This window comes from Tiliqua scincoides, chromosome 4 (assembly GCF_035046505.1).
Source record: "Tiliqua scincoides isolate rTilSci1 chromosome 4, rTilSci1.hap2, whole genome shotgun sequence".
NCBI classification, from domain to species: Eukaryota; Metazoa; Chordata; class Lepidosauria; order Squamata; family Scincidae; genus Tiliqua; species Tiliqua scincoides.
The window spans coordinates 184,793,445-184,811,554 of NC_089824.1; the positions used below are offsets into that span (position 1 = coordinate 184,793,445).

General features: G+C 43.1%; 1 protein-coding gene across 2 annotated transcripts in view; it reads left to right on the forward strand.

Moving 5' to 3' along the window:
* The first annotated feature begins 640 nt into the window (after window positions 1-640).
* The window catches only part of MAGI3 (membrane associated guanylate kinase, WW and PDZ domain containing 3), a 158,685-nt gene continuing 141,215 nt past the window's right edge, over window positions 641-18,110 (forward strand). For both annotated transcript variants that reach the window (XM_066626610.1, XM_066626611.1), the window contains exon 1: window positions 641-1,067. In XM_066626610.1, coding sequence (XP_066482707.1) covers window positions 737-1,067 — 331 coding nt within the window. In that variant the 5' untranslated portion in view covers window positions 641-736. The remainder of the gene's footprint in view (window positions 1,068-18,110) is intronic.

Below are 18,110 nucleotides of genomic sequence, written 5' to 3' on the forward strand. Positions count from 1 at the left end.
GTAAGAACCCAATCCTAGGCATGCCTACTCAGAAGCAAGTTCCACGAAAGTCAATGAGGCTGACTCCCAGGTAAGTATGCCTCACATTCCAATTCTATGCATGCCTACTCAGAAGTAAATCCCATTATAGTCAGTGAGGCTTACTCCCTGGTAAGTGTGCCTAGGACTGCAGCCTCAGAGCCCAGCCCTACACATGTCTACTCAGAAGTAAGTCCCATGATAATAAGTAAGTCAATGAGGCTTACTCCCAGGTAAGTGTGCCTAGGATTGCAGCCTCAGAGCCCAGTCCTATGCATGCCTACTCAGAAGTAAGCCCCATGATATTGAATGAGGCTTACTCCCAGGTAAGTGTGCCTAGGATTGCAGCCTAAATCGGTCGCTCCTCTAACAGTTCTCTGCTTCGCCGTGCTCGGGACTCCATCCAAGCCTTGCCGCAACCTTTTGTCCCTGAAAGTTCTCTGCCGTGACGTCACTCTCCCGGACCCGCCCCTCCGGGCGAGGGCGTGGCTTAAGGAGAGGTGGGCGGGGAATAGGCACGTCCAATGGAAGGGAGGGGGCGTGTCCCTGCGGCCGCCGAGCCGAGAGCGCCAGTCGCGGCCGGCGGCGGCTGAAGGAAAGGAGTCGCGCGCCGACGGTGGGCTGGCCGGGCGGCCGTAAGGGGGTTTGGCGGCGGCGCCGGCTGTCGCTGCCGCCGCGGGACGGGCCCCGCGCTGAGGGGCGCCCATGGTGCGGCCTCATGTCTAAGACGCTGCGGAGGAAGCGGCACTGGCTGAGCAAGGTGCAGGAGTGCGCCGTGTCTTGGGGTGGCGGCGGCGGCGGCCCGGACCCCGACCTCCTGCGGGGCGGCGCCGAGCGCGGCGAGTTCCCCTACCTCGGGACCCGCCTGCCGGCGCTGGCCGAGTCCGGCAGCGGGACCGGCCCCGTGCTGCTCTCGGGGAAGCCCCCCAGCCCGGGGGACGTGCTGCTGGAGGTGAACGGCACTCCCGTGAGCGGCCTCACGCACCGCGACACCCTGGCCGTCGTCCGCCACTTCAGGGAGCCCGTGCGCCTCAAGACCGTGCGGCCAGGTCGGTCCGTCCGCGCGCGCGACAGTCCGTTGGGCAGGTGTGGGGGAGGGGGGCTGGCTGGCTGGCTTCGCTCCCCTCGCCTCCTGAGGGGAGGCTCCGCCCCCGACTCCACCCAGGCGCACCTGCCCCTCTCCAAACAGCCCCCCGCCCACCTCGGGTCCTTCCCCGTCTCTATTGTAAGGCTCACCTTCCCGGGCTTCTCTCCTTCCCTGCCCCTGAGAAGCGGCTGCGCTTCCTTTATTGCCCTTCTCCTCCCCTTCTCCTCCCGTTGACACATCCAGCTTAACTAAGAGCCTTGTCCTGCCTACTCAGCAGCAAGTCCCATTATAGTCAGTGGGGCTTACTCCCAGGTAAGAATGGCTAAGACTGTAGGTTCAGAGCCCCAGTCTGTGCCTGTCTACTCAGAAGCAAACCCCATTATAGCCAGTGGGGTTTACTCCCAGGTAAGGGTGTCTAAGACCACAGTCATAGAGCCCAATCTTGTGCCTGCCTGTCTACTCAGAAACAAGGCACAGGATTGAGCTCTGAGCTTAGCCACCCTTACCTGTGAGTAAGCCCTATTAACTCTAATGGATAGTCTGTGGGGCTTACTTCCAGGTAAGGGTGGCTAAGACATAGTCACAGAGCCCAGTCCTGGGCCTATCTACTCAAGCAAGGCCCATTATAGTCAGTGGAGCTTACTCCCAGGGAAAGTGTGGATAGGATTAAAGCCTAAACCTTGCTCTTCCTAGCTCCTCCCATTCTCTCCAGTGGAAGCTCCCTTTCTGTCACTTCTCTACCCTTTAGGGCACACATCACCCTATCTGTGCCACCTTATTTCTGTTTCCTGGAGCATTCCTCTTTGACTACCCATTTACACTAGGCATACTTGGCCTTGCTGTCTTTTATTCATTCTTTGTGCTCCCTATAGCTGCCTCCCATCTCTGTGGGTTTTTGGTCTACTAAGGCAAACCTGACCCTGCCATTTTCCCTTCTGTTTCTCAACACCCCCCCCCCCAAATCAAAAGATACATCTGCTAAATCCTTTCCTTGAGCAGCCCTGGTCCTTCCTGTTTACTCCAGTATCCACCTTCCGCTCCAGTGTCATTAATCAAATGCTCTGCTTACAAAAACTGCTTTAAGCTGGAGAAGGTCTGGCAGTCTAGCGGTAGTAAAGGATCCTAGTAAAGGATTTGTCTGCCATTTATTCTGCTGAGGCCTTTCACTCTGTACAATTTAAAACATGGTAGTTATCCTGGCAGTTTCAGAAGTGTCTGCTTTTTCTGGTGGAATAATTGTCTTTATCATTGGTTATATTGTTAAACCTAGTGTAGTCAGAAATATTTAACTTGACTCAGTTTTGAATCTTCATTTGCTGTTCTTACACTTCCATGTTGGTAATCAAATCCTAACCACCCACTTGAGCCATATATTTATAACTTTGCCATAATACATGATCTGTGTGTTTTTGCCATCATTCTCAAAGCTGGGGGAAAGCTTTTATCTGCCTGGATCTTTGGGGGAGGGGAGCTGTTGTAATTGTACTTCATGCTTGAGCAAACAGGTTCTTGCATGTTGAATTTGTAGTGTAGACCCTGCAGTTCTTTTTAGTTGAACAGATTCATATTATGATAGACTTCTAGCCTTGCATTTGATTTTTAGCATTGTTGAGCTGATATTAATTTCCTCTTGCAATAACTTATGATTAACCTTGTTGTTTAGTTTTCCAGTTGGTGTTTGAAGCCTTTGATTCTTCTGCAAAGCAAGTTGTTGTCTATGCTATGAGAGTGAAGTTTATAGACCACTGAGTTTTATTGAAAGCTAATGTTACTCTCGGGGAGGATTAGTGAATGAACATTATTAAAAGCTATCATTTAGGCTAGTTGTGTGCTTGTTATAGAAGTTTGACTATTTCTTTGTATAAAATTAGCATTTCTATGTGGTAGAGCATGTATAGAAGGGGGAGGCTTCATCACCAGTCACATCTTGGCATACCTGTTTTAAAAAAAAAGTTGAATACTTACAAGCAGAACTTAACTCCAGATGCCAGAGTTTAGTGTAACTGTTTTTAGGATAGCTTTTCATTTATTTTTTCCAATATTTTCAGCAATTTGATTTAAAGTCTTACAGTTCCTTTTGCTATCTGAGGATCAGTACTTGATTGTTTTCAAATGAATGCTATGCAAGCAGTTGCAGATCCTATAAAGATTTGCTGCTACCTAGATAATGATGTATTGGCCTAAAGTACAAAATGAAGTTTCTGATATGGAAATCAAATACTTTGTTTGAGTAGTGTACTGTAAACTAAAGACTGTGATTTCATTTTTGTAATGACCTTTGTGGTGTCTAACATTTTTTTAATGTTAGAAAGAAGAAGCTTAGAGTATATGAAACCAAGAACTTGCTTTCTGTTTATGAAATCTCAGCAATAAGTCTCTAGGATATGAAGATAATTCTTTTAAAATTGAATAAATAATTATTAATACTAAAGTTAATATGCAACTTCTGTTTCTTTCTTCTGGAAATTATTTGGGAAATGGGATTTTTTACTTAATTTCTTAAGCTATTGTCACATCTTTTAAACACTTTGTTGCTTGCCTTTATTAGTACAACTTCAGTTTGTCACAGCAAACTGTATCTACTTAGAGCTTAACCTTGAGATAAGAGGAATGGTGATTATTTTCAGACCTAGAAAATATCTGTATAATGATACATAATCAATGTGTTACGGATAATGAAATTGAGAGTGTAAGCAAAGACAGAATTGTCATATTTCTCTTCCAAGTGGCCTGTCTAAGCTTGCTTTCTAGCAAATACAGTATGTTCTTGCATGACAGTAGTTTGGAAATGTGCAAGTGGATTGTCTTAGAAGCATCTCAAGTGTTTTGGCTTTCAGCACTAGAAAATCCTTACATTTCATGTCAATAATACCTACTGCTAATCATGAAATGGAGTAACATTGCTTATATGAATTTTTTGTGCTTGGCCTGGGACTAGTGCAAATGCCTGCAGTGACTCATAAGATCATCTTGAATTTCTGTCAATTTCATTTTTCTAATGGGAGTCTCATCTTGCCTTGATGGTGTTAATTTGTATATATAGGAGATATCAAATAATTGCATTAATTATTTAGCCTCCTCCCCAGTATGCATTTCAAATGTCAAGCTATTGCTAAGCACTGCTACTTGCAATCACACAAGCTAATGATTTACAGTTGTAAACTTGAAGCTAATTATAGCTGCTTGAGTACAGCACAATATGAATATTAATCAGAGAGAACTTTGACAAACTGAAATTTATATGATACAACTCAGTTTTTGTAGAGTGCAACTCCCATTTGCTTCTAATTTATATTTGGCATCCACTTCTGTTATCTAACCACATGTATTCATTTTCTTGACAATACAGGGAACTAGTTTCAATCCTTAATTTTTCACTTCCTGAAGAAGATGCTTTCATTAGAGTCTAGGAATTTAGATCTAGTTGTGTTCTGTACGAGTAATTTCCTCATGGAAATGCATGGCCACGTACAGGAATGTTGGTCACCCTCCAAAAATTAACCTAAATTGCAGAAAACTATGTGGTCTGTATTAAAATGCCATTTTTCCTTGAGTTTTGCTACTTGGTGTGTTTGGGTGGGGGGAGTCATCTTGTTGACCGCTATAGCATCATAATGGGTAAAGGAAGTGGTTCCCAAAAAGACAGCTATGGCACCCTGGGGAGCCATGGAAACCTGCCAGGGGAGACCTGGAATCCTCATGAAAAACCAGCTGCCCTATACAATGTGTAGGATTGTAGTGCTAATGGGGGGCTGTGGCTAGTGGCCCAATAGGTCAAGAGAGCTGCCAGTCGGAAAGGTTTGGGAACCACTGGATAAAGATTATTCTCTGGGTATTTCATTTTGCTTACTGTTGGAGATGGATGAAATTTCAGTTAATATGGCACAGTGGATGCAGAATAATACTGAGTTTAAGTATGGGAGGACCAAGCTAATAGAAGCTTGCAGGGTAGTTACTCTGAAGTGAGACATGGCTCAGGCTGAAGTATAATTGCAGTATAATCCTGAGTCAGAGATCTAGGTGAACAAACTTGCTTGACTTATAGGATGCATTTTACAATGGTCTGCCATTTAGGTTAATTTTTGAAGGGTGACCAACATTCCTGTATGTGGCCATGCATTTCCTTGAGGAAATTACTCACAACACAACCAGATCTAAATTCCTAGACTCTAATGAAAGCATCTTCCACTTGTGTGGAAGCTCAAGGGCAGCCAACTAAGGGTCAAATGGAGCATATTGGTTTTTATGTGCTTCAATATCTACCCAATAGTGAAGTTAGAGAGGTCTGATTTTAGTGACAATATGAGTGAGAGGCACTGAACTCTTTGTATCCCCACAGCCTTTTACATCCCTCTCCTTTTATGAAGGAGTTGGTAGTTGGTGGTTGAAAAATTGAGGAAACTGAGTTTTTGTGTACTGAACTTCACAGCCCTAGAAGCAACTGCACCTTGCTGGCACAGCACATTTGACCTTTTGATTAAAGCCATCTCCTAGGAGCTTCCTGACCAAGGAAAATAAGTTAACAAAAAGGCTCTTCCCTCAAGCTATCTCACCAGCTCCATAGCTAAGTGTGCTAATGAGCCTTCTGACCTAGGCGTCCCACCTTCAGCCATGCACAAAGATAAAGGTAGCGCCCATAAAGGACTGTCAAATACCAAAGAAAGGTCCCTTTTTTAGCCCATAGAATACTACAGGTGAAAAACTTATAAAAGCCTGGGTCACTGTACCCTTGTGTCTTATTTTTCCCTTCATCCTGCCTTGCTGTTGATCTCTTATGTATTTGATCTGCTGGTGTTGCATGATATCACCCCCATTCCCTGATCCCAAGGACTGCTGTGCTAAGCTGCTCTCCTTTCCTCCTTTTTCTCTTTCTCTCAGCACAGCTGAAGCTGCTGTGTCAATCCAGGCTGGATGGCTGACCTTTGTGCACCACCTTGCTGATCGCTCTTTCTCATTGGGAAAGTAGCTCTGGCTCTCTTACCACGCTTCCCTGCCAGTGAATTCAGGCTACTAGCCTAATTTTACGGGTAATTTTCAAGTCCTCTTTCTACCTTTGTACACCATTTTAATTGGGAGATATGCCTGTTCTTGGTATTTTTGTCCCACTGCTTCTGCAGCACATCATCGTTAATCTGGCAGATAATCTTGATCTCTCGCCTTGCCACTGACCCACAAACTCTTTACTGATTTTCATTTTCTGTCTTATATGAAGTTAAAGTGGCAACATGCTTAGTACTTCTATTTTCCTCCTTGCTGTATGTGTGAGTGAATCCATTCTGTTTTTGAACAGCTCTAGTGGATACTTGAAATAGCATTAACTCTCTTTTCTAAACTAATACTGCAACTGCTAAAACCACTGGGAGGCCCAGAATGGTCTCCCTTTGATCTACTTCAGTGCTGGTTAGGAATGTTTATTCAGTGAAAGAACAAGCTCCCCCAAGAAAAGTGGGTGATGCGATTCCATGCCCCACTAAGGGTTTACTCCTTGCCTGTAGCCCTTGGTTCAGGCTATTGAGAACTGCTCTGCAGGCATGGTCTTTTGCTGTGGCATGAAACATAGAAATCTTTCTGTCTTCTTCCTTCAGTCCCCCAATTTTTTCCCTTTTCCTTCACCTTTAAAACAACACATAAACAAACAAAAAAAACCCTATGTTCTTAACAGGTTTCTCTGGGAAACCCTCATAATTTTCCTACATCTTTTCTTTTCCCCACACATGCTTGCACTACTGTGCACACCTTTTTTCCCTTCTATGGATTTCCTTTCTCCTCCCCTCTTCTCTGTTCTGCTTTTTCCATTTTCTAGCAACAGCATATGTTTAGGACTTAACTTGGAAAGAACGGCATATTGCATCAAATAGACCAGTGGTTCCCAAACTTTTTAGCATTCTTGGGGAGGGGTTTTACCCAGGGAACCCCTCTGGAAACCAGGTCTTTTGGGCTGGTGGCAGCAGACTAGATCTATCAAGTCTTGTCCCACCAAACTGCACGTCCAACTTAATTGGAGGAGGGGGATGGGATGAGTGAGCACTTAGTACTAGACATCACTGCCCTGGTTCTGTGGGTGGTCGCTAGAAACCCTCTCCTTCTTTATTGATGGGGGGCAGGTAATAATGGAAACAATGGAGGGCAGTGCCATCCCCATGGCTGGCTAGCAGCAGAGGAGGCGGAGGCGGAGGCAGGAGTGAAGAGCCGTGAAGAGTCAGTCAGGAGGGGCTCAACATCTGCTTGTGCAATGTCAAGTGGGCTCAGGACACTGCTGCTGCTTCTCCAAGGGAGGCTTTTCTGTTCCTCGGATCCCACAGAAGAGACTCTGTGTTTAACCTCAGCTCTCCTGCTCCCCTCCCATTTTTATGATTGTCCCATCTAGCAAAGGGGAGAAGTGAACGGATGTTAGTGCTTTTGAACAACCACCATAGCTGGCTGAAGGATTGTGTGCAAAACTGTGGTTGGCGGAAAGGCAGGGGGTGAAAGCAAAAACCTGGTGTGGAGCTGATGACCTGTGTTGTGTCCAAACTTTTGCAGGTCTCATGTTTTACCTTCAGGTGGGGAATGGGGGGATTGCACAATGACAACATTGCTTAATGCTGGAGTTCCTGGAACGTATCCCTGTAGTTAAGTGCTGCGTGCATGTGTTTTTAAATGAAAGTAATTTTCTACTTCTTAGATTCAATTGTACTGCTGTAATGATTGATATCCCAGCACTACCTTTCAAGAGTTTGAATCTTACATGCGATTGCACCTTCTTTTTGTGATAAATTAGTGCGTTTCTGTTCTACTAGAGCAGGGGTGCCCAAACCCCGGCCCTAGGACCACTTGCGGCCCTTGAGGACACTCAATCCAACCCTTAGGGAGCTCCCAGTCTCCAATGAGTCTCTGGCCCTCTGGAGAGTTGCTGGAGCCCACGCTGTCCTGATGCAAATGCTCTCAGCGTGACAGCCAACTGTTTGACCTCTTGTGTAAGCTGTGGGACTAGGGCTCCCTCCACTGCTTGCTGTTCCACATCTGTAATGCAGCAGCGACAGCAAAGGAAAGTCCTTTTATAGACTTTGAGCTATTGCAAGACCTTCATTCATTCATATAAGTTCCATCTCTAATATATTCATTTATGTAAATATATTCAAATTTGAAATGTAAATTCTTTTTTTCCCCTGGCCCGGCACAGTGTCAGAGAGATGATGTGGCCCTGAGCTGGCCCTTCCTGGCAAAATGTTTGGACACCCCTGCACTAGAGAGATCTTTTCATGGAATTAATGCTGGCTTGGGTCAGTGTGCTTTATGTATTGGAAATATAATCAAAAGATCTTAGTATCTGTGTGATGTAATTTTTAATATTTGTAATTGACCAGCTGTGTAATTTTAACGTGTTTCTGTGCTGGTGCAGCAGTTCCTGTGCCAGCAGAAGATGTCGCAAATGTGTCATAAGACACATTGTGACACCTGACAAATAAGCAGTACCGGCAGAGCGACCTGTGCCGCACCACCAGCATTGCGTTCAGCCCCAGGGCCACTGGCAGAAGTGATGTCATTAGGTAGAAACTGATGTTATTAAACAGGTCATAATAAAAAATAAGCACTTTTTTCTTACTTAGGAACTCATTAGCTGCAAACAGAAAATACACAAATCTTGATCATATTTCAAGATATGTGAGAGCCCAATTTTCACATGGGCTGCCCTTTCAGCAGTAACACCATAGCACTGCTAAGCAGATGAGAGCCTGAGGGCTCGATAAAAAGCTTCCACGGGCCACATCCGTCCCCTGGGCCTTATGTTTGACACCCCTGGTGTAGGCCATGTAGCCTGACTGTGCCAACACAGGTTAGGATTGGGCTGTGAGTTATTGTAAATGCAAAAATGATGCTATTTGTTTGGTAGCCTCTATCTGTGTTCATGAAGCAACTTTTGAGAGAAGTTGTTATACTTGCATTTTGTCTGTGGAATTGACTTGTGAGCTGTGATTCCCGTATACATAGTAGTAATTGTTGCCACACAGATATCTTAAAACTTGGTGTCTGGAATCCCGTGGAGTGGTGTAAAGCAATCTTTCTACCCTCAATGGATACTTTCCACATTGGGTTATCTGATCTGGAATCACTGCACACTACTGGTGATGGGGGAGCTCTACAGGGCCTCTGAGATAAATTTTATTGTGGGTACAAAGTTTCTTTTGGGCCTCTTCCCAAAGGGAAATATCTTGGAACCCAGGTCCACTGTGCTTCCGGATGAGGGGGTAAGGTCTGCCTGCCTGCAGGGCATCAGCAGCTAGATACAGTAATATGGAAAACCAAATGCACTCCTAAGTCTCACTAAAATCTTTTAAATATGGAAAACATTGCAGCAAATTAGCATAATCATATTTAGGTTAACACAGAATGGAAACTGTCCTGTGTGTACCAAAATTTACTTCTGCAGCAGCTGTGTCTCTGAGCTCCTTTACACTCCATGGTAAGCGGATCCACAAGCCAAAGAGCTATTACAGCAGGTCAATTTCCTCCCAGATGTGAGGCGGTCATGAAAGCCTTCCTCAGCCTGGCACAAATAGCTTGCAGCATCAGCCACAATTGCATGTCCTCTGTAGTGCCCCCAGTATCCCATGCAAGCTGCAAGTCCAGGTGAGATCAGAAAATGTAAGATCCCAGAAAATTTCTGGGTTCCTTCTTTTGGCTCCTGGGCCTGGGTACAAATTACCCCCTTTCCTACCTCTCATGGGCCCTGGAGTTCTAGGAAGCAGGTGTGACTTGCTTGTGTGGTGTTCTGTTTCATGCACAGCCCAATCCTATCCATACTTTCCTGGGAGTAAGCCCCATTGACTCTAATGGGACTTACTTCTGAGTAGACATGCATAGGATTGGGCTGTCTGTCTGCTGTGCCATTGCTATCAACCTGTCTGAATGGAGAATGTGCCCTCAGTGCATCAAATATTTTTCTGTGGTTGGAATGTTGCTAGAGAAGATGGCAGAGGTGGACAGGCTGGTTTTCTGATTTCCTAGGCTTTGGAGGTACATAGTAAAAATAGTAATTAGTTTGGAGTGATATTATTGTGCATAATACAGAATCCTATAAGGCTAGAGCCCTCATAGTGCCTGATTTGTTCTAACATGTCTTCCTGAGATATTAATGCAATACTGTGTTTTGAAGCTTTATTCTGGCACTTTTACTGATATGACCAACTTATGTACTGTTATTTTGGGATTGAACTATTTTGACATGTGATGCTAAAATTATGCAAGTACATGAAAGGTTTGGTACTTTTAAGCTGAAGACAGAAATTAATGTGCAGATTTCATAGTTGAACTATGCTAAATATCTTAGCTTTTGATTTTAAGATCAATTAAAATGAAGAACATCCATTCTGATGAAGAGGAAACCTGTCCACAATCACCTAGTCTGTACAAATATCCTCCATCTTCCCCCAGTATTCCCACACCCCTTTGACTGCTTTTTGGATTTATCATGTGATTCTGCTCTGTTCAGGATCACATAGTGAAGAGGATGATACTGCAAAACGATGTAACCAATCTGATTTGAATGCCTGTAGACACTGAGGTGAAAGAGAGCAGTTTGATAAAAGAACATTCCTCAAGGAGCTAAATGTTTTGCATTCAGTTTGGCTGTACCCTACTTTGCTCTTTAAGTGAAAGTTAAAGAAAGTATGCACTATCTTTATACTCTGTTTAGAAATATGTGTTGTAATTCCTATACAGAAGCTGTGTGAGTGACAACCATTTTTTTAAATCTAATGTACCTTTTGAAGATTTATTTGAATCTCACATGCCTAGAAAGAACTGGAAGAAGTATTCTATATCGTAGTGCTTGTCCACAGAGCCTTTTCCCCATTTGTAGTTATTTGGAAAGCTCATTTGTATTTGCTAGCTTTTTTTTTGTAATTGTTAGGTTAGTAAAAGTGGAAATAATCTTTGGGCCACTATGTGGGGGTGTGGTGTATAACACTCTAACAATTTTTCCCTCTGTCCTTTTTTCTTCCCCTCATTTTTACATACCGTATTTCTAATTGTAAGCAGATTTTATTTATTTACTTCATTTATACCCTGCCTTTCTCCCCAAAGAGACCCAAGGTGGCTTACAACAATAATTTAAAAGAACACAATTAAAAACACGATTTAAAATGACGAATATCATTTATTCTTTTAATATAATGATTAACATTATTTCATTAGGCAGTGGTTTCCAACCTGTTTAGTACCAGGACCCACTCTTTAAAATGACACTGTTGGGACCTACACTAAAAAAAGTTTTGCCTTACCAGCTGCTATCAGCTTGTCGGTTTCAGTTTCATGACCCACCAACAATCAGATTGTGACCCACTGATGGATCCTGATCCACAGTTTGATAAACACTGGTTTATAGTATTCCTTTCTGTTACACAAACTGGAGTTGTGTTGTATGAATAAAGAGAAGAAACAGGACCAGTTTTCCATGAGCACTCTGTCTTTCTTGTGTGATCAACCAGGAAGCTCTCTTGTGTGCCCTACCACTGGCTGAACCGCACTTGGTGGAAACAAGAGAAAAGGGCCTTTTCTGCCACAATATACAGAAGGTGGAACTTCTGGCCCCAGGAGAATAGTTTGTGCTTACTTGATGGTATTCCAGTGTTGTGTACGTACTTTTTTTATTTGGGTAAGCATTTGACCATTATTTAATACTCTTAATTTGACCCTGCTTTTGCTTTGTTATGTGCTATGATTTTATTTTAGCTTCTGTATTGGTTTTAATGAACGTTTGATGCTTCTTATTGGGTGGAAAAGTAGAGTGAAAATTCTTAAAATACGGTTTCATTTGGTACTTTATCCTTTGAGTTTAATTGGTTCTGGAAGTGCCTCTTGGTATAGTAACAACAGTACCAATCTAAAGTTATGCGAGACTGATAGTGTACTGCAGCTTATATTGATCTTGATCATCTCAGTGTTAAAATCATAATGCTTGTTAAATGTTTTGTTTGGTGAATTTAAAATATTTTGTGAATATTTTATAATGTCTTATTTGATTCTAGTAATAAATGACTGTCTTGAAATTGCTGTAAAAACAGATGGCTGTTGATATGGTGTTGCCTTGTTTTATCAATTAACAGTATTATGAAAGATTTCAGAGTGCTTAGAATGGCTCGGTGTCACGCTAGAATTTAACATGCAGTAGTTCGTTCTGCTTCAAGGAAAGCTGGTTTTTCCCAGACTTATGCTGAGAGAGACAAGTTCTATGCACAATTTCTAGTAACTTGTTTGGACATGACAGTCCTTAACCATTACACTGACTAGGCCTATTCTTTGCACCAAAGCTTACACGTGCAATTAGCAGCATCAAAAAAAATAATAGCAGTGAAAAAGTCAGTGTTACAGTTGCTCCTAGAGTGTTTCTAGCAGCTGTGTTGTAGCCAACCAATTGCAGCATCACTTCTGCTGACATTTTGAGTGAGGGTCACCTATCAACGTATGGCAGTGGTTTCCAAACTGTGAGCCATGGCTCCCTGGGAATTGTAGAAACAGGCCAGGGGAGCTGCAGAATCCTTGCAAAAAAAACTGCCACCCTATACAATGCATAGTATTTTAGCCTTAATGGGGAGCCGCAGCCAATGCCTAGTAGGTCAAGGAAGCCGCCAATTGAAAAAGTTTGGGAACCACTGTTATATTGTGATGGGAGCATTAAGATAATGTAATAGAAACTCTGATATACCCTCTCCCATTGATAAGTACACTAGCATGAAGAGCTCCCAAATAGGGTCTGCTCCAGCCTTACATCAGCATGGCAGACTTTCTTAACAGTCAGCCAACCCCATGTCCTGGTGCTTAGGTGTCCTGTGTGTGAAACCAATAAAAAACTCTTCTCTCTCCTGCCATCTGAACAAGATGAATCCACATCTGTGGTGGGAACAAGGTGTATGTGTTCTTCCAGAAGTGAAGGATAGGACCAAATGGACACTACAAGAATAAGTTTATGGAGGCAATATTATTATAAGCTAACCCAGTGATTTTTCAATCTGTTTTATCTCAAGGCACACCATCAGTTTTTGGACAATTGACAAGGCACACCATGCTGTGAGTGGGGGGCTCATATCCCCCAGTGGTCCTATTAAACAATGATTCTCCGCCAAACTCCCACGGCACACCTGGGAACCATTCGCAGCACACCAGTGTGCCACGGCACAGTGGTTGAAAATCGCTGAGCTAAGTGGTAGCTCAGTGGAAGAGAATACTGCAGAGGTTTGAGGTCAGATCCAACTCCTGAGTAGTGTGGACAGGGTCTTCAGAAGGGGAAATTTACCTTTCTGGTGTGCTAGCACTTTTTTAGATTGAGAAGGAGTTGGTAGTGAGAATAAACCAATTTTAGATTGTGAGCTGTTTTGGGACAGGGAGCCATTAGTTATTTGATTTTCTCTGTAAACAGCTTTAAGAACTTTTCCTTGAAAAGCGGTTAATAATAATAATAATAATAATTTGTTCACTCTAGAGTTTGAAAGCTTAACTGTACGACCAGAGAAGCATTTGAAGGAGAGACTCGCAACCCAACCCCTGCAGCGCCCATAGCTCCAGCAGCTCTGAAAATGCTATTGCTGATCCAGTGGGCACTGGGCTAGCGGTGGGAGTCTCCTCCCTTACTCTGGGTAATGCAGCTGCGGCACCAGTGGGTCTCTTCAGATCCATGTCGGTCTGCCCAGGCTGGGAGGGAAGTTAGAATTCGGTGACAGAGGCTGCTGCTGTCTCCAGGCCCAATCCTCCCCTTTTTCCACCCACTCCCCACCTCTCCCCTGTCCCAAGAAGTCCTACCACTGCCCAGTGCTGGAGGCTGTCCACATGGGGTTGAGGCTCAGCGCCAGCTTCCCTTCCTCTTCAGGTGCTGCAGATGTGCCTAATGGCTAGAGCTCAGCGCCAGCACTGGACCATTTAGGACTGGGCAGGAGGTCTGGTCTAGAGGGTTGAGCCTCCGTTTGCCTGAAGATAACATCCGAAGGTTGCCAGTTTGAGGCCACCGGCACCGTGAATGGCAAGACCTTGAAGCAGCTGACAAGCTGAGCTGAGTTATTCCATCTGCTCTGAGCGTGGGAGGATGGAGACCAGGATGGAGGCCAGATCAGAACGAAACATCTGAATTGTTGTAGCTCTTGAAAGATAGAGCCTTCTTTCAATTGTGAAAAATCCCTATGGGGATTTAAATTAAGCTTGCCTATGTAAACCGCCTTGAATAAAGTCTGAGGAGAAATCTGAGGACCTAGAAAGGCGGTATATAAATACCTGTATTATTATTATTATTATTATTATTATTGGACCTTGAATCTCCTAAGGGCCTTGGTGTATTACCTTCCCCAGCCTCTTGCATGACCCCATAGTTAAGCATGTTGACTTTTACAGAAGTATGTGGACTATAGGTTGGTGGAAAAACATTGTTTTATAATACAAGATGATGTAGGTGTGATTCGTAGCTCTAGTCTCGATAGATTGGGAAGGGTTAGGAAGGCAATATAAACACAACCCTGAGATATGGTAGTGTAATGAATGGCATGTAAACCAGTGTCCTTACTGAGGTAGTTGAGTCATTCAGGCCACAGGATGTTTTTGTTTTCCCCTCCCACTTCATCCTGTTCAGCAACACTTTCCTTTGCATTCATTTGGACCTAGTCAATAGAATAACCTATTTTACAGATGAGCAACACTGAGGCTGAGATATGTGGTTACAGGAGGTCCTTGCTATTGGTGTCTCTGTTAATTGATTCCCCATCATAACTGTGAGGAATCAATTATTGGTTCCCTACAGTTATTTTCCCTGAAGTAGAAAAATTACTGAAATTCCCCACATGTACTCGTATTTGAGGATCCTCCCAATAAGGCAAGCAACAGCAACAGAAGCTGCTTAGTGACAAATTGAGTGGTTCTCGGTCAAAAATTCTCTGTCACCACTGCCAAGGCAGTGGAGACACTGGATACTAGTTGGGGGAGGGAACTATCCCCCAGAGCCTGCATGAGTCGCAGCCAGGGCTTTAAAACCCTGGGTGCTCTTGGGCAAGAGGCTGTGGGTTCCTTGAGGCAAGCTGGCTAGCCCAGGGGAGCAGCCTGTATGGAAGGAGTAAGGCTTGAGTGAGCTCCAAGGCTGTCCTTGCTGCTTGCTTTTCCCTGGTTAGTCCCAGACCTAAATTGACCCTGGTAGGAGTGCACCTTGTGGACTTTTAGAAAAAAAGTCTTGTCACTTCCTCTCCTATTGCTTACATTCATTCCCATGATTGCATGAGTTTAAAACTAATAAAATATATTAAAGGTTTTAGAATAAAAATAATTTATGTAATAATTAAGTCATTTATATTTACCTTTATTGGCTTAAAAATAAGCAATTTCATACAAAGTCATAGCACAGAGAGAAAAATGCAGCTCCTTATGAGGAGCTCTAGCAGGCCACATCACCTAACATTTACCATGATACACCATAAGCTGGTCCGCATATTGCAAAATTATCCTCAGGGCTCCAGACATTGCTGTCCTCCTTTGATTGACTAGTTGTAAATATATTGCAGTTGACTGCACAAGATCCTCACCCTTGGCTACTAGTAAATCACAAACAATATCTGTGTCCATAGATAAGTGAACTAAATATAGGGCTAAATATGTTTGACGCAGATCATTGTACCAAGGACAGTGCTAAAGCATATGGATCACAGTTTCAGGATTTCTCATTGCATGCACAGCTTTTAGCCCCATTTCCCTGTTCTTTGAGTCTCGCTTTAAGGATATTTGACGGGAATGTGTTACATCTAGCCATCAAGTAAGCCCTCCATTCCTGTGGATTGTTGATTAGAAGCAAATATCTCTGCACAGTCCCATGTATTAGCAAGTGAAGTGGTGAGCGGATTTTAGAAGTTCCTGCATAAATCTCTTGTCTACCTATGGGCACAATCCTAACCCCTTGTGTCACTGCTTTCCAACATGGGCATAGCGGTGGCAATGGGACATGTGCTGCATCCTGCAGTTGGGTATCACTCAAGGAGGCCTCCTCAAAGTAAGGGAATGCTTGTTCCCTTTCCTCAGAGCTGCATTGTCCTTATGTCAGTGCTGGAAAGCACTGACATTAGGGGTTAGTATTGTGCCCTATGTCTTATCAATCTGTCCAGAAAAATCTTATGTGCCCTAGCTTCAGTTCCATCACCCAATGTTTCCACAGACAACCCCATAGCGTGTATTTTTTGATAGAGTGAGACCAAGGGGTTGAATAGTATCTAATAAAATATTCGTTAAAAAGAGGTTCTGGTTGACTGTAGAGCAGACATGTGACCAGTATCTGAAAAACCTAAGCCATGCCAACAGTTTCTAGACAATATTGACCAGCCTCTAAACATAGCACTGCATAAGGCACACAGTGTGGCAGCTCAAAGATCTTATAAAGAAGTGATGCTTGTACCCTTTCAATTTCCACATTAAAGGCGAATTTCCATATTTGTATTTCAAACAGTAGCCGCGATGAGATCTTAGCATTAAATATTTTTAAAGCAGCTGGTATACAGGAATTGCCCTGGGTGTAAAAAAGAAAAAAAAATGTAATATTGCCTGTGATGTGAATTTGGCAATTCTAATTATAGAACTACGGTGTGCGATCCAAGAATGGTTAAAGTGGAAGTCTAACCCCAAATATTTGAATACTTTTATTTGCGGGATTGCCTGTCCATAGAAAACCCAAGTACAAGGTGTCCATGATTTTCCGAATATCAGAATCCTGGTTTTCTCATAGTTAAGCTGTAGAGCAGTGTTTTTCAAACTGTGGGTCGGGACCCACTAAGCTAATAGAGGATTTTTACTGTTATTTTCATGTTCAGCACCCAAAAGTCTATAAAGAGAAACTGCTTCCATTCTTGTAAAAATTTCATTGTTGAACGGTGTTATTTATTTTCTGGCTCTCAGCAGCATGTCAGATATATGATGTGACCCAGGCCTCTGGCGCTCTGGAGATTTACTTGAGCCTGTGCTAGCCTGACACAACTGCTCTCAGTGTGAGAGCGACTGCTCAACCTCTGATGTGAGCTGTGGGATGAGGGCTCCATCCACTGCTTGCTGTTTCATGTGTGTGATGCAGCAACTGCAGTGAAGGAAAGGCCCGCTTGCTTGTGCAAGGCCTTTTATAGGTCTTGAGCTATTGCAAGACCTTCATTCATTTATGTAAGTTCAATCTCTGATACATTCATTTACATAATTTATGTAAAAACTTGTAATGTAAAGTAATTCTTTTTTCCCAATCTCCGACACAGAGTCAGAGACATGATGTGACCCTCCTGCCACAAAGTTTAGACACCCCTGGTCTAGAGCAGGGCTGTCCAAACTTTTTGGCAGGAGGCCACATCATCTCTGACACTGTCTCGGGGGCCAGGAAAAAAAAAATTAATTTACATTTCAAATTTGAATTAATTTACATAAATGAATATATTAGAGCTATATTATGTTTTTCTGTAATATATTATGTTCTTCTTATGTTAAAGTAATACAGTGGGCCCTACTTATCTGCAGGTTTGGCACCTGCATCTTGAGAAAGATCTTTAGATCAGATGGTGGTGGGCTGACAAGCACAGATTGTGTAAGAAAACTGTACTTATTTTCATCATTTTATACTCCTCTTATTTGTTTTCACATGCTAGGATGTATATATATAAAAACAATATGAAAGCCACCTTGAGTGGTTCATATGTTGAATTAGAACGGTGGGAGATATAAGTATTTTTGGTAAATAAAAGTATTATACTAAATATGAGTAAAGCCAATTAACAACAATCTACTGTAAGAAGCAGTAGAACAAGGCTTCCCAAACCTTTTAGCACGAGGACCACTTTTTATAACAACCATCTATTGTAACCCACTAGGCCAAAGAAAAAAAAAAAGAGAGATATAGAAATATTTTTATGTATTAATAATACGTTATTAATCAGTAGTTATCTGAGTCCTGTGTTCCTGAGGCTGCTAGAGACCTTACATATTATATGTGTATGTAGACATTTGCTAGACTTTCTCCTAGAAATGAAGTTCA